At 45.9% G+C, this 16,292-nt stretch overlaps 1 protein-coding gene across 1 annotated transcript in view; it reads right to left on the reverse strand.

Annotated features, from left to right (window-relative positions):
- Positions 1 to 311: 311 nt before the first annotated feature.
- Positions 312 to 16,292, reverse strand: part of LOC106568434 (inactive tyrosine-protein kinase PRAG1) — a 35,959-nt gene continuing 19,978 nt past the window's right edge. The window contains exons 4-7 of the mRNA XM_014138761.2: positions 12,337 to 12,503; positions 6,703 to 7,472; positions 3,444 to 3,713; positions 312 to 3,266 (exon numbers count right to left, since the gene is read on the reverse strand). Coding sequence (XP_013994236.2) covers positions 2,460 to 3,266; positions 3,444 to 3,713; positions 6,703 to 7,472; positions 12,337 to 12,503 — 2,014 coding nt within the window. The 3' untranslated portion in view covers positions 312 to 2,459. The remainder of the gene's footprint in view (positions 3,267 to 3,443; positions 3,714 to 6,702; positions 7,473 to 12,336; positions 12,504 to 16,292) is intronic.

The raw sequence follows: 16,292 nt of genomic DNA on the forward strand, positions 1-16,292 counted from the left end.
CAGCGAACCGTTTTGACTTGTAAAATTCCCCAATCTGACTGAAAGCTCCTCCACATTGTGGAATGTACAAACAGGAATGTTAAACTATGTGGAGATGCTTTCACTGGAACTAGTTTGGTACCACATTTTACATGGGCTTTTACATTTCCTTATGGCTCCCTGACTTTAAGTCATTCTTCCATCCATTAGTAGATATATTTAAAAAGTGCAAACACCACCACACACACACACACACACACACACACACACACACAAAACCCAATTACATCCATTGATGCTGTTCACAAGCAAAAGACAGACGGAGCATGGTGTGCATGTGTGAAAACATATTTACAATTTATTGATGAATGCAGGTGAGGCTCACATTAAATCACTGTGTTAGTTGTCACAGAGACCAGTATCTTTTCTATTCACATAATGATAACAGCAGTGGAATAGAACAGAATTTGAACTGTTTGCCTGCAGCCCCAGGCCATAATCAATGATTTATTCTTGGAGAAACAAGAAGAAGTTGAAGCGTGGATGTGTTCCAAATGGTACCCTTTTCCCTACACAGGGCTCTGGTCAGGAGTAGTGCACTACGAACGGAATAGGGCGCCATTTAGGATGCAGTGAAAAACAGAAAGGCCTTCCTCCAGTGACTACTACGGGTTAAAACGATTGGATATCATAGATACTTTTCACTATGGATCTTATCCATTGCAATTATTAAGACCTGCTTGAGGTGGGGCTCGCCATTTGATCTACAACCTCTATGTACAAATTCTGTCCGTCTCCAGACCATTCTGTGAAATTCCAGTTTCACAAATTGCAGAGGGAGCATAGGGGTTAAGATTTACAATTAGGTTCTCAGTCACCATAATATGTATATGGAGAAGTAAAAGGCACTGTAACAATTTATAAAATCAAAAACAACAATTATAGATGACATTAAAGACATGCTCCGGTACTTTGGCAACTAAGAAAGTACGTTTTAAACCTCCCGGTTTGGGCTGGATGTGTCAATGCGTTCTTAATACAGAATTACTGTTTTAACTCAATTAGCCACGAAATCCCTAGTTTGAAAGTGACTTTTCTTGAAACTGTTCCGGGCCATTTTCCCCACATAGCAATTTGAGTTATAGCCAATGAGTTTCAGCACTCTTGTATTTAAGTGACAGCTAGCAAGAGGCCTACCCAGCATTATCCAATGAGGTTGCAGGGCAGGCCCAATGGCTCAGTGGACACAGCAGAGAGAGAGCAATGACGTGGTGCAAATACTGTATCTGCACATATGTGACATAGTAAGCCATTTTCAGGGACCACTTTTGGCTCGTGAGTGCTACTTTCTGAACTAGTGGCTAAAAGTATACAAAAGTACCAGAGTATCTCTTTAAAAAGGTAAGTATTGGGGTAGGTGGGACCATAGCAGTGGTGGTACTGGCTGTCTTAGTATCGCTTAACTAATGATATACATACTGTATTTTGTGGCATTAGGCAGTACACGTTTTAGATTGGTTCATGTCAGACCATTTCCATGGTTACCATCCCATCTAGGCCAATCAAAACAGCTTTGGTTTCAAGATGGCCACCTTTCTAACCAATACATGTCCTCCTCGTGGATTAACAAGGAGAGATACAACACCAACCACTCTTTACTGAGCTGTAGACAAGGTATCCTTCAGGAACCAGTTTACTCCATTTCAACACACTGGTATGAATGTGTATGCACAATTCAATACACGCCAGTGTCAATGCCTGTGTGTAACATAAAACCAATGTGTGAAAGCAAATCAAAATTAGCTAGCTGCACAGGCACAATCAAACATTTGTCAAGAGTTGCTGGACATGGATAAATGAGGACGAGAGCTCTTGTTTGAAAGGGCAAGTAGTCCTATTGATAAGGACAACACAAAACATGAACACTTGAAATGTCTTGGCAGGTGTGTATACTGACTGTTGTTCATCAATACTAAATAGGTAAGTACATTTAAGTCTTCCTGTGTTACTTCAATCCTCCATTCCATGCTTAGCTCTCACAGCTGCTGTGTCTGGGGTGGAACAGAGAGTGCTCTGATTCTGGCAAGAGGACTATCCTGTTCTGTTCTGCCAATCGCTGGCCTGCTTGTGCTTTTGGGACGGTTCCTTACCAGCGGGTTTGTGTCTTAGTCCATACAGTAAAGTAAAACAACAGCAGTCTGTAGACAAACAGTAGAAGTAGAAGCTGAATGGACAGGAAAGTGATTGATACCTTGTTTCTTTCATGCATTTGGGTGGAGAGCAGACTGACAGGTTCACATTGTATCACTGTATCCTCCGAGACAGATACAGGGGAAACCCATGGCAGTTCATGCTCTCTACACACTAACAGTCACCCCCAATCCCAAACCTATCCTATCCTTTCAGATCTCCAGGAGTACCTGGGGGGTAGGCTTTAGGGGTTGATTTGGGATTGACAGTCTGTCCGGTCAGTGTGTCAGTCACTTGAGTGAGTAGAGCAGTTCAGCAGTATGACACAGGGACAGAGGATGAGCAGAGCTGAAGTACTGACAACACAGCCAGTCCTCTAACTCTGCGTTCCTCTCTGGCTCCAGAGACCTCTCTGCGAACTTCATCATCAGCAGAGCTCTCTTCACGTCCAACCAGTTGAGGAGGCCCTCGTGGCGGGGCCCTTCCCCGGGGCCCAGCCTGTCCCCCCACTGCTGTTGCTCCATCAGGTCTTTCCGGGGGCCCCACAGCAGGCTCTGCAGCACCCGCTTGGCCTCCTGAATGTGGATGCGTTTAATGGGGTCCGGCTGGAGGAGTAGCCGGGTTAGTCTCTGGAGTCCAGCGGAGTAGAGAGAGACTGGAGGGATGGGGGGCAGGTCCTCACAGCTGTAGTCCTGTTCTTTCAGTTTCGGGCTGACCTCAAACGGGTTCGGCTGGTGGAGGAGCTCATAGATTAGAATACCGGTTTGGAACTCGTCGAATTTCCGGTACTGGGTGGCCGAGACGATCTCCGGGGCCAGGCGGGCGTGGTTACGTTTGAGGCGGGGGTCATTGTGAGCAGAGTCCTCAGTGTTCCGCTGCTTGGCCTTGGCGAAGTTGGAGATGACCAGACGGGGGAGGTGCTTCTGGTCGTGTGGGGCGTTGGGGTTGGCCTGCGTGGGGCGGCGGTGAGGGACCAGGAGGAGGTTCTCCAGACAAAGGTCTCGATGTGTCACCCCATGCTCCTTTAGATGGTCCAGACCATTGCACAGCTGCAGCAGAAGGAAGCAGACCCACCGCTCGTACACCTCCGGCTGGGCCTGTTGGGAAAACAAATACAAATGAGACACTGGCAGGCAAAAGTCAAGCAATATTGCGTCTTTCATTCCATGTAGACAATGGTGAACATCGCACCATTCAGTTAGCGTTCCACGCTAGTGGCCTTCCTCAAGATAAGATGCAATGAAATGAGATGTTTCAAATGGGCACAATCATACCTGGTGAACGGACGCCCACTCCTTGACAAAGTCTGCCGTAGTCTGCTGTGGCACCTCCCGGGTGATAACCACCACCCGCTCCTTGTCCCCCTGTGTGGGGTTGGGACTGGGGGGCAGCGAGGCCTCATCAGCGGGGAGCATGCTCTGGGGCACGCAGGCTATGAAGTGGCCACAGTCCTGCTGGAGGTTGAAGTGGGGAGGGACGGTCTGCTGGACGGACAGGCTGTAGAGGTGACCCTGCTTGGCTTCTGAGGTCTGGCTCTTACAGATCTGGCGAGAGAAGTGGAGAGACACCGTGGTTAGAATAGAAACACAGGCATAATCATGTGGAGGAAAATGTCTGCCTGGCTCTTAGATATCTGGAGGGTGAAGGAGGAGGGATAGAGCACAATGTACACAGTGAGGAAAATATTTCTTCCCTGGTTAAGTAAGAGACTGTGGAATATTATCCCTACTTGCTGTCAACAAGCTTTAAATCCTTCATTCATTTAGATCTTGTTTTCAATCCAGTAGTAGCAGACAGACAGTAATTCCATAAGTCTACCAGTCTAACTACAAGCAGCCATGAATGAGTTTCATCATGTTTAATACGAGTAAAGCCAAACACTGTGGTTATGTCCCAAATGACGCCGTATTCCCTATAAAGTGCACTACTTTTGACCAGTCATATAGGCCCTAGTCAAAAGTAGTGCACTATATTGGGAAGTGTGGCATTTGGGACGCACCTGTCCATCTCTCCCACTTTACAAACACAGCTGAGCCCTGATATGACACAGGCTACATCCCAAACAGCACCCTTTCCCCTACTTAGTGCACTACTTTTGAAGGGAGTCCTATAGGCCCTGGTCAAAAGTGATAATGATAACGGTTCCATTTGAGATGTAGCCATAGTGATAATGAATACGGTTCCATTTGGGACGTAGCCATAGTGATAATGAATACGGTTCCATTTGGGACGTAGCCATAGTGATAATGAATACGGTTCCATTTGGGACGTAGCCATAGTGATAATGAATACGGTTCCATTTGGGACGTAGCCATAGTGATAATGAATACGGTTCCATTTGGGACGTAGCCATAGTGATAATGAATACGGTTCCATTTGGGACGTAGCCATAGTGATAATGAATACGGTTCCATTTGGGACGTAGCCATAGTGATAATGAATACGGTTCCATTTGGGACGTAGCCATAGTGATAATGAATACGGTTCCATTTGGGACGTAGCCATAGTGATAATGAATACGGTTCCATTTGGGACGTAGCCATAGTGATAATGAATACGGTTCCATTTGGGACGTAGCCATAGTGATAATGAATACGGTTCCATTTGGGACGTAGCCATAGTGATAATGAATACGGTTCCATTTGGGACGTAGCCATAGTGATAATGAATACGGTTCCATTTGGGACGTAGCCATAGTGCTAATGAATACGGTTCCATTTGGGACGTAGCCATAGGGATAATGAATACGGTTCCATTTGGGACGTAGCCATAGGGATTTAACTGTAACTCGACAGATTGATGATTTAATATGAGAACTGGATGATTTCCTTACGTAGTCACATCACAGCGCTGCTGCCATGTGTGTTTGTGGGTAGTGTGTTTGTGTTGAGCGAAAGAATGTGTGTGTACGGGTGGTTGTATGTAGTCCTTGACAACAGGGGTGTGTCTGAACTGTAAATCCTGGCTGGCATGAAAAGATTAATGGACCTAGAGGCATTAGGCAAGACTACAGAGCCTCAGGCAGCGAGGCCCCTTGACACACAGCTCTGGATTTAAATGTTGCTTTTACACATTGCTAATGACTTTGGGACAAAGGTCAGTCAAAATGAATGCAGAGCACCTCTCTCTCTCTCTCTCTCTCTCTCTCTCTCTCTCTCTCTCTCTCTCTCTCTCTCTCTCTCTCTCTCTCTCTCTCTCTCTCTCTCTCTCTCTCTCTCTCTCTCTCTCTCTCTCTCTCTCTCTCTCTCTCTCTCTCTCTCTCTCTCTCTCTCTCTCTCTCTCTCTCTCTCTCTCTCTCTCTCTCTCTCTCTCTCTCTCTCTCTCTCTCTCTCTCTCTCTCTCTCTCTCTCTCTCTCTCTCTCTCTCTCTCTCTCTCAGCAGGCTACAGTATCTCTCTCTCTCAGTACAGCAGGCTACAGTATCTCTCTCTCTCCTCAGTATCTCTCTCTCTCTCTCCTCAGTACAGCAGGCTACAGTATCTCTCTCTCTCTCTCCTCAGTACAGCAGGCTACAGTATCTCTCTCTCCTCAGTACAGCAGGCTACAGTATCTCTCTCTCTCCTCAGTATCTCTCTCTCTCCCTCCTCAGTACAGCAGGCTACAGTATCTCTCTCTCCTCAGTACAGCAGGCTACAGTATCTCTCTCTCTCTCTCCTCAGTACAGCAGGCTACAGTATCTCTCTCTCTCTCCTCAGTACAGCAGGCTACAGTATCTCTCTCTCTCTCTCTCTCTCAGTACAGCAGGCTACAGTATCTCTCTCTCTCTCTGTCTCTCTCCTCAGTACAGCAGGCTACAGTATCTCTCTGTCCGTCCGTCCGTCCGTCCGTCCGTCTGTCTGTGTACAGCAGGCTACAGTACAGAACATGCCCTGGAGGAACACTAGAATGGTGGGACCTTCTCTGTGAGAACAAACACAGGCTACGTCTCAAATTGCACCCTATTTCCTAGATAGTGCACTACAAGTCTCTGGTCAAAAGTAGTACCCTATGTAGTGAATAGAGTGCCATTTGGGGGACACAACCAACGTGGAGGGTCTGTGGCTCGGCTGAGGATCCCTTTGGTCTTCTGAGCAGTCTAAGAGCTCGTTATGGTGTTGGCTCGTTAAGGTGTTGGCTTACTTCATTGTACAGGTTTTATTGTTTAACGAGGTAAGAGCATGACCTTGATTGAGGAGTAGAATGTACACTGTCCAATAAGAATTTGGGAGTAAGGACCAATTAGAGCTGCAGATTACAAAAGACGTTCTTCTCACAGTAATTAGGGGAGATGCATCTAGACATCTCTCATTGACTGACACACACATAATTCAACAGGTTTTTCCCCCATTTGTTTAGTCTCCACACTTATTGCAATGTGAACATTAACCACCAGAGTCCTTTATATCAAAGAACTACATGACAGCCTTGGCCTCACAAAACTCAAGAAAACAGAGAGACAGGTCTCCATTGGGAAAGTGGTCTTCTAACCTAAATGGGACTTCCTGGTTACATGAATAAAAGTTATAGAGATGAAAGGGGCCAGTGTTCCAGTTACCTTGACTGCATAGGAGTTGGATGGGTCTGAGGCGCAGGCAGCAGAGTAGTAGACACCGTCTCCTGCATTACAGCTGGCCTTGTTACAGGTCAATTTGAACAGGGACCAGTTGCTCTCATCAAACCTCAGCGGGTTCTTCTGGCTGCGGGTGAAGTGGTCCTCACACTTCAGAGCCAGGCGGCGCAGCGACTCAGCGTACAGGCCTCCCAGCTTGGAGTAGATCCCCTCTCTACTGTCTATGTTACTGAGCAGGGCCTGCAGCTGCAGGCCGGAGCCCTGGGTGGGTCCGGAGGCCGAGAGGTGGGGGGCGCTGAGCTGGGGGGAGGAGGAGGAGGTGATGCTGCCTCGGCTGTGACCCCCTAGTCGGCCCCGAACTTTCAGGGGTTCGTCCAGGGTCCGGGAGCGCAGGGGGTGTCCCAGAGGGGTGTGACAGTGCTCTAAGGACTCAGAGGAGGAATAAATGGCCCGAGGGTCCACGGGGGAGGATGGAAGACTGGACAGGGATGGGACGTCAGGACGGAATACGTTGCTCTCAGAGCCACCGGTGAAGGGGAAGCAGGGGTAGGCCCGGACTAAGGGTTTCCCGGCCATGTTGTCAGGGGCAGATACGGCGCGATTCACCATTTTCTTTTCGGGTAGGGGCGGTGGCTGCAGCTGGTTGGACTGGGTGTTGCTAGAGAACGGGTCAGCGTGAGGAGACCCTGGGGAGGAGGCCATCGGGCTTCTGGGAAATGGCGAGGTGCACGACAGACGAGGGGCATCATGGGAACCTGCAGAGAGAGATACAATACATCAGTATTCATGTTGAACATCAGACTGAGATGTAACAGACACAAGAGAAGATATATTTTAAGCTAATTTTTTATATCCTGAAACACATGACTGGAGAACTACCAGAGGAATCAACACTTCTCTGATCAAACAACTTATATATATATATAAACACAAATCAAATTGCCACAGCACAGATAAAACCTGTTCAAAATAACATCTCACTACTAAATCTTCACCGATTTACAGCATGCACAATCAGTCAGTTTAAGTGAACACACACACACCATAAACAGGATTAGTACAGAACAGGTACAGTCGGTCACCAAGGGTTCAGGCTGTTGAGGAGGAGACTGACTGTCGCTACTAGTTACTGTTTAACTAGAAGAGCTAGTGCCTCAGGTGCCTGTACGGATTCTTATAAATGGAGCGTTGTGTCCCAGTGCCTCTCTAGCCCATAAAGCTATATTACCTCTTACCCAGATAACTACATTACCTCTTACCCAGATAACTACATTACCTCTTACCCACATAACTACATTACCTCTTACCCACATAACTACATTACCTCTTACCCACATAACTACATTACCTCTTACCCACATAACTACATTACCTCTTACCCACATAACTACATTACATTTACATTTAAGTCATTTAGCAGACGCTCTTATTACCCTTACACATAAACATACAGTACATTACCCCTTACATATAAACATACAGTACATTACCCCTTACACATAAACATACAGTACATTACCCCTTACACAAACATATAGTACATTACCCCTTACCCATACAGTACATTACCCCTTACCCATACAGTACATTACCCCTTACACATACAGTACATTACCCCTTACACATACAGTACATTACCCCTTACACATATACATACAGCACATTACCCCTTACACATACAGTACATTACCCCTTACACATAAACATACAGTACATTACCCCTTACACATATACATATAGTACATTACCCCTTACACATAAACATCAGTACATTACCCCCTCACCTGTAAACTATTATTAAGAGTTACTTACAATCAGTGCATTCAATGAAGGTAGGTAAAACAATCACATGTCAATCACTGAAGTAAAACCTTCTAAATAACCTTTGAAAATCAGTGATAGTACCCATAAACAGTAAATACATTAGCATACCCTCACCCATAAATCTACAGTACATAATCCACACCCCAACAGCATCTGACTGGGTGGCAGCAGCTCAGCAGGCTATTCGTAGTAGCTGCACCCATCCTGTCACCATGGCCCTCCCTATAATGGCTTAGTCATATCAGTCAGTCAGCACACATTTCATCTGTTCAACGTTCCCTCAACGTTCCCTCGGAGGGTATAGTGACAAGTTTAGAATGAGTTGGTGCACAATTTAAGGTTCTAGATGATGGTCACAGTGTCTGCCGTGCTGTACCATTAGGAAATAGTGAATTAAAGAGTAGACTATAAAGAATGTGAAATTCCACAGTCTTCCCCAGAGAGACAGATAATTGTGTGGTTGTTGACGTTAAGGCTGCATAGATAGGCTGTGCTCCCAATGCGACCCTAAATGAGTAGGTTTCCAGGGGGGAAATCTAAAGGAAAGATTGCATGTATGCATGGAGTGGCAAAAGCCCTTATTTTCCTAGATATCAAAGTCCCATAATTATCTCTTCAAACACTTCCCAGGAAGTGAGGCAATTACAGACTGTCTGGAGTCACTGACTATGTCCCAATTCGCCCCCTATTCCCTATGTAGTGCAATAGTTTTGAACAGAGCCGTATCGGGTCATGGTCAAAATAAATGCACTAGATAGGGAATAGGGTGCCATTTGGGCCGCATCCACTGGGCTTTAGACCATATATGGAGAGATGAAGACGGGTGACGCCAAACCAAACGAAGGTGCGTCAGACCTCAGACAGCAGCGTGCAGGGTCACACACACGCTTTGTGGAAAATGACACATCTCAAAACAAAGGCTGACAGACATACACACACACTCAGTCTAAAAGAGGAAGAGGACACTACTTATTTTACTATAAACTTTATAACCTCATATCTGTTACTACAACCTCATATCGAGGCGGCAGGAAGCCTAGTGGTTAGAGCGTTGGGCCAGTAACCCGAAAGTGTGCTTGATCGAATCCCCGAGCTGACAAGGTAAAACTCTGTCGTTCTGCCCCTGAACAAGGCAGTTAACCCACTGTTCCTAGGCCATCATTGTAAATAAGAACTTGTTCTTAACTGACTTGCCTAGTTAAATAAAGGTTACATTAAAAAAATATATATATCTGTTGCTATAACCTCATCTGTTACTAAACTCAGCAAAACAAGAAAAGTCCTCTCACTGTCAGCAAACTTAACATGTGTAAATATTTGTATGAACATAAGATTCAAGAACTGAGACAAACTGAACAAGTTCCACAGACATGTGACTAACAGAAAAGGAATAATGTGTCCCTGAACAAAGGGGGGGGGTCAAAATCAAAAGTAACAGTCAATGCAGCTGGTGGCCACACCAGATACTAAGTACTGCAGTGCATCTCCTCCTCATGGACTGCACCAGATTTGCCAGTTCTTGCTGTGATGTTACCCCACTCTTCCACAAAGGCACCTGCAAGTTCCTGGACATTTCTGGGGGGAATGGTCCTAGCCCTCACCCACTGATCCAACAGGTCCCAGACGTGCTCAATGGGATTGAGATCCAGGCTCTTCGCTGGCCATGACAGAACACTGACATCCCTGTCTTGCAGGAAATCCCACACAGAACGAGCAGTATGGCTGGTGGCATTGTCATGCTGGAGGGTCATGTCAGGATGAGCCTGCAGGAAGGGTACCACATGAGGGAGGAGGATCTTCCCTGTAACGCACAGCGTTGAGATTGCCTTCAATGACAACAAGCTCAGTCCGATGATGCTGTGACACACCGCCCCAGACCATGATGGACCCTCCACCTCCAAATCGATCCCGCTCCAGTGTACAGGCCTCGGTGTAACGCTCATTCCTTCGACGATAAACACGAATCCGACCATCACCCCTGGTGAGACAAAACCATGTCTCGTCAGTCAGTGAAGAGCACTTTTTGCCAGTCCTGTCTGGTCCAGCGACGGTGGGTTTGTGCCCATAGGCGACGTTGTTGCCAGTGATGTCTGGTGAGGACCTGCCTTACAACAGGCCTACAAAGCCCTCAGTCCAGCCTCTCTCAGCCTATTGCGGACAGTCTGAGCACTGATGGAGGGATTGTGTTTTCCTGGTGTAACTCGGGCAGTTGTTGTTGCCATCCTGAACCTGTCCCGCAGGTGTGATGTTCGGATGTACCGATCTTGTGCAGGTGTTGTTACACGTGGTCTGCCACTGCGAGGACGATCAGCTGTCCATCCTGTCTCCTTGTAGCGCTGTCTTAGGCGGCTCACAGTACGGACATGGCAATTTATTGCCCTGGCCACATCTGCAGTCCTCATGCCTCCTTGCAGCATGCCCAAGGCACGTTCATGCAGATGAGCAGGGACCCTGAGTCAGTAGAAAGGTGTCCTAAGTTTTCCTACCATCTCTAAGCTGTTAGTGTCTTAACGACCATTCCACAGGTGCATGTTCATTAATTGTTTATGGTTCATTGAACAAGCATGGAAAACGGTGTTTAAACCCTTTACAATGAAGATCTGTGAGGTTATTTGGATTTTTACAAATTATCTTTGAAAGACAGGGTCCTGAAAAAGGGATTCTTCTTTTTTTGCTGAGTTTATTTGGTATTTTTGGTATTGTTTTAGGATCCCCATTAGCTGTTGTGAAAGCAGAAGCTACTCTAGACAAGAACATAACTATATGAATTTAAAAAATGACACTCATAGCCTACAAATAAATACACACAAAATATCTAGGTTAAAATGCTATAACCTCATATGTTACTATAAAGTCATCTGTTACTTTAACCTCATATCTGCAGTAGCTGTTAGTATAACCGTAATAACCTCATCTCTGTGGGCCTTTTCCTCTTCGTTCTCTCACTTTCCGCCTAGTTAGATGCTTCTAGTAGAACCATTTGACTGCCAGAAATGGAAAAAACAGGAAAATGTCAAACAACCACCAACCAATTCCTTCCTGTTGGTGGTGGATGTTAAATGTAAGGCACCGGTTTTTTTCTGGTCAGGTCACATGGTGTAAGGGTACGTTTTTCCTTTCCACATTTATCCCCCCCCCCCAGGACCAGCTCTGGGGCACCATCCCCCCTGGACCAGCTCTGGGGCACCATTCCCCCCTGGACCAGCTCTGGGGCACCATTCCCCCCTGGACCAGCTCTGGGGCACCATCCCCACCTGGACCAGCTCTGGGGCATCATCCCCCCTGGACCAGCTCTGGGGCACCATCCCCCCCTGGACCAGCTCTGGGGCACCATTCCCCCCTGGACCAGCTCTGGGGCACCATCCCCCCTGGACCAGCTCTGGGGCACCATCCCCCCTGGACCAGCTCTGGGGCACCATCCCCCCTGGACCAGCTCTGGGGCACCATCCCCACCTGGACCAGCTCTGGGGCACCATCCCCCCTGGACCAGCTCTGGGGCACCATCCCCCCTGGACCAGCTCTGGGGCACCATCCCCCCCTGGACCAGCTCTGGGGCACCATCCCCCCCTGGACCAGCTCTGGGGCACCATCCCCCCCTGGACCAGCTCTGGGGCACCATTCCAACAGCACCAGATATGATACGTGTAGTTGCTCTCAAAACAATGTTGTTTTCTCGCAGATCTCTTGGCCCTAGTCATATGTCCCGGCGGGTGGCTATAACAGTTACCAGAATCAGAGAGGGCTCTGTTGGAGTCTGCAGACAAGCTGTCGAAGGAGGCTTTAACATTTACTCACCAGAATCAGAGACAGCTCTGTTGGAGTCTCCAGGCAAGCTGTCGGTGGAGGCTGTAGGCAGGCTGCTGCTCCCCAGGCCACGGAGACTGTGGGTCAGGCTCTCAACAGAGCCCTGCTGGCTGCAGTGGTCCAGCTCCACACTGCTCTGGCTCATCTTACCAGACACCCTGCAGAGAGCGTAACAAGAGGATATTACACTGGGGGATGTGTTTGGTGCCTTATCTAATTTCCATAACCAGGAAGTTAACACAACAGCTTCCCACCATTAAAAACAAATGACCACTGTTATCAAAACCGGCTGATGCTTACACGGCTTCCAAACACCTAACAAAATGTCTATTGCAGCTTTCAACAATAACAGACAGTGTTCCCTCTTCCAACCTGTTAAACCAAACATGTTAGTTCTCTTGTGTAATGTCAGCGAACAGGTAAAGCGTGTGTGTGTGTGTGTAATGTCAGCGAACAGGTAAAGCGTGTGTGTGTGTGTGTGTGTGTGTGTTGCCTGTCAGTTTTGCTTCAGGCTGAGAGACGGTTCTTTACAATATATCGTTGTCTCTGTGAGCCAAACATCTAGTTTCCCGTCCATCTCATCTAGATATCTCAACATATCTGGATGTAAATAAGACGGTTAAGCCACTACAAGAGGTAAACTGCCTCCACTCTTCACAAGAACACATGAAACGTCAGATACTAGTCTCACTTCCTCTTCGGAGAGGAACATTCTTCTGGCTGAGTGAATGCTTGTTATTGCTGTGTCTCTTAAAGGAAAAATTCATCAAAAATCTTTTGGTATTTTGTTCATTAGTCCGCTATCGATACAGAGACAAAATATTTTGCATGTCAGCAGTCAAGTTTTCAAGATATTGGACTTTCAAGAAGCAAAGTGTCACTTGCCAGATCATCATGAGATACATTTTGACACTGTATCAACAGTGGACTAATGAAAAAAATACCAAAAGATAGTTTGGGTGTAGTTTCCCTTTAAGATAAAGAATTGATGGCACACAGAACTCAGTCTCATACAGTCTTCTCAGTGCCAAGTCATGAAAGAGAGGCAATACATATACTTCTTAGAGCTAGGGAATAAAATTACGTTATTGAAAAAATCTTCCACTTTTCCATTAGAGTAATTTCCCTGCCAACATCCTACACTGTACTCTAAACATATAGAGGAATCCATTGTTTTGCTTTCCCATGCCATGATAGCTCCGATCTGAATGAAAAGGAGCCCCTGATACCCTCTGGGGGTAGTTTTCCTAATCATGGGGTCCAATTAGGCTGAGTGACAGGCCAGGCAAATCTGAATCTCATTGCTATTCAATTGCTTCATTCTAGCTGGTTAATGGGTCAAACTGAGCATAGCCTCGGATCCTTCATCTCAGCTCAGATTGACTGGCTCTATTTCTTTATCCACTAGGTCTTTAAACTTCAATCACATCGTAAATCCCCTCAACAAACAGCAGTGCAGGTGTGTGTGTGTGTGTGTGTGTGTGTGTGTGTACCCTCATACATGAGCAGAGCAAAACCCACAACCATTTTTCAGACGAAACAAAGGCGTATGATGATGAGACGGTGGAAATGAGGCGGAGACATATGGTAATAGACAAAGGGTGTGTATGTGTGTGTGAGTTTGTCATCTCATTTGTATCCTAAACATCTGATTTTCCCTCTGAAGGTGATTTATGCTATAGCCTACAAAAATAAAATTGCAGTGTACGGGGTAATCCATCTGCATTTGTTTGGAGGTCAGTACTTACAACTAATATGTAATAAGTAAACAACAGTGCTATGGAACTGTTGACACTGATATCATTTAAAGAAGCACCAGGGTTGAGGGGAGTGTGAGTTAAAAGGGGACTCTACAGATGGCGGTGTTGAAAGCTGAGCCCCACTAGCATCCTGGTTGGGGCTGTGGCGGTCATGAAATTGTGTCGGCCGGTGATTGTCAAGCCGGTCTCACGGTAATTGACCGTTAATTAACAAACACGTTTAGCATCTCCTGGCTTCCATGCGTTGCCTACAAGCCACCGATGCAGACCTTTGGAACAGCTACATTTTAAAAAGTCTAATAAATCCATTTAATATAGCCTACACCATTACAATAAACCAATAGTTTATTTTAGACAGGTTTAGACATGATATGCAGAAAATGTCTATTTCAGAAGAACAGAATAGCATACTCTAAGTTGTCCTAAATGAACTAGTGTGGGCTACACTAGTTCATTTAGCAGACAATATTTGCTTAGAATTCCGTGGCATTATTTGTTATTTTTATAGTATGAAGAATACAATTGAACATAGCTTAATAAAAGAGAGAGGATCTTTTCTCCAAAAGATTTCAAAGGAAGTGTGCACATGCAGCTATTCTGTGTTGAGCGGTTTACAAAGAAACTGGTCCTTATTTATGCAACTTTAGTTTGAATACAAACGCTATACGTTTTCATTTTTAATACATGCTAAGGCTGCATGATAGGACTAATGATGACTTGAAAAAAGTTGCATGAAAGGCATGAGCTCTGATTGGTTTCTTGCGCAGGCTGCACACACTTCATCAGTCTCTCATTCACAATTTGACAAGCACTTGATAATATTCTCACCAGGCCTTGAATTTCCGGGTGGCATCCCCCTTGTGTGGCCGTAATGCCTCCTAAAAAAAAAATCCATGTTTTTTTACAGCCAAAGTGGCCGTTGTGCCCTTGGGCTCAATATAATAATGATAATTCCCTTCTCCCGGCTGCCGTGTTCCCGAAGCACCTCTCTCAGATATCTCAATTCTTATTAGCCAATGCCCGTCACATGATCGGGTCCTTCTCATAGACATTTCAGCTAAGTAGGCTACAAGTAAATGAAGACAGACACGTCAGGGACGCAACTGAGCGCGTCCCTCATCGAATTCTGAAGCACATTTGAAGTTAGAACTGACCACATTTAGCCTACTTTGTCAGCCAACAAGGCGAGTAGGCCTAAAGAACAGCAAAAGCACTAGCCTATGTCAATCTACTATCCTCATATTCTATCCCAAGTTAATACAACCACTCGCATCAAAAAACGTTTAAAAAGCATTGAGGCTGATGCAACAGATCAGAACGGTTAGCTTAAAATCTTAAACTATTAGGCTATGTCTCCACATTATAATCCAAGCAATGCACACACGGCAGTAGGCTATAAGTGCGAATGTTCCAAAATGCTATCAATTAGCGGGAAAACGCTGTTCTCAAAAGTGATGGCAAATGTGATTATGCATGTAATGCTTTATTATAAAGGTGCATTTTTATGGTGAAAATGACATGACATGTGTGACTATGATTGGAAAAAGTCTGACTAAATGGTCACGTGGAATTTGACGCACTAACAGCTCTAATCCTGGTGGTGTTTTGGTATATTATGTTCGACAGTACTGAGTCTCTCTCCTTCTCGCTCACTCCTCTTTTTATTTTATTTTCCCCTCTCTCTTAGGGTCACACAGTCCTCTATACGAGTTGCAAAACAGAATGGCTAGCTAGTAGCTAGGTGACTTTATAGATGATGGCTAGCTAGTAGCTAGGTGACTTTATAGATGATGGCTAGCTAGTAGCTAGGTGACTTCAATAAAATTCCCCTAGAGTCGATGCGTCACCGGTGCGTCAACCAAAATTACATGAAATTAAATATAAAAATAATAATCTCAGTTTACGCTAGGGATGTTTTTTTTGTTGCATTGGATGCGTCTCAATCCACCGCGTCCACGAGTGTCACACTTCCGTATTTGCGGTGAAATGTGGCAGAGCTCAAGCGGTGTTTGTCAGACCATGAGAAATCCTGAAAAAAATCACGACTTTATAGATGATGGCTAGCTAGGCGACTTTATAGATGATGGCTAGCTAGGCGACTTTATAGATGATGGCTACCTAGTAGCTAGGCGACTTTATAGATGATGGCTACCTAGTAGCTAGGCGACTTTATAGATGATGGCTAGC

This window comes from Salmo salar, chromosome ssa13, assembly GCF_905237065.1.
Source record: "Salmo salar chromosome ssa13, Ssal_v3.1, whole genome shotgun sequence".
In the NCBI taxonomy this organism is placed as follows: Eukaryota; Metazoa; Chordata; class Actinopteri; order Salmoniformes; family Salmonidae; genus Salmo; species Salmo salar.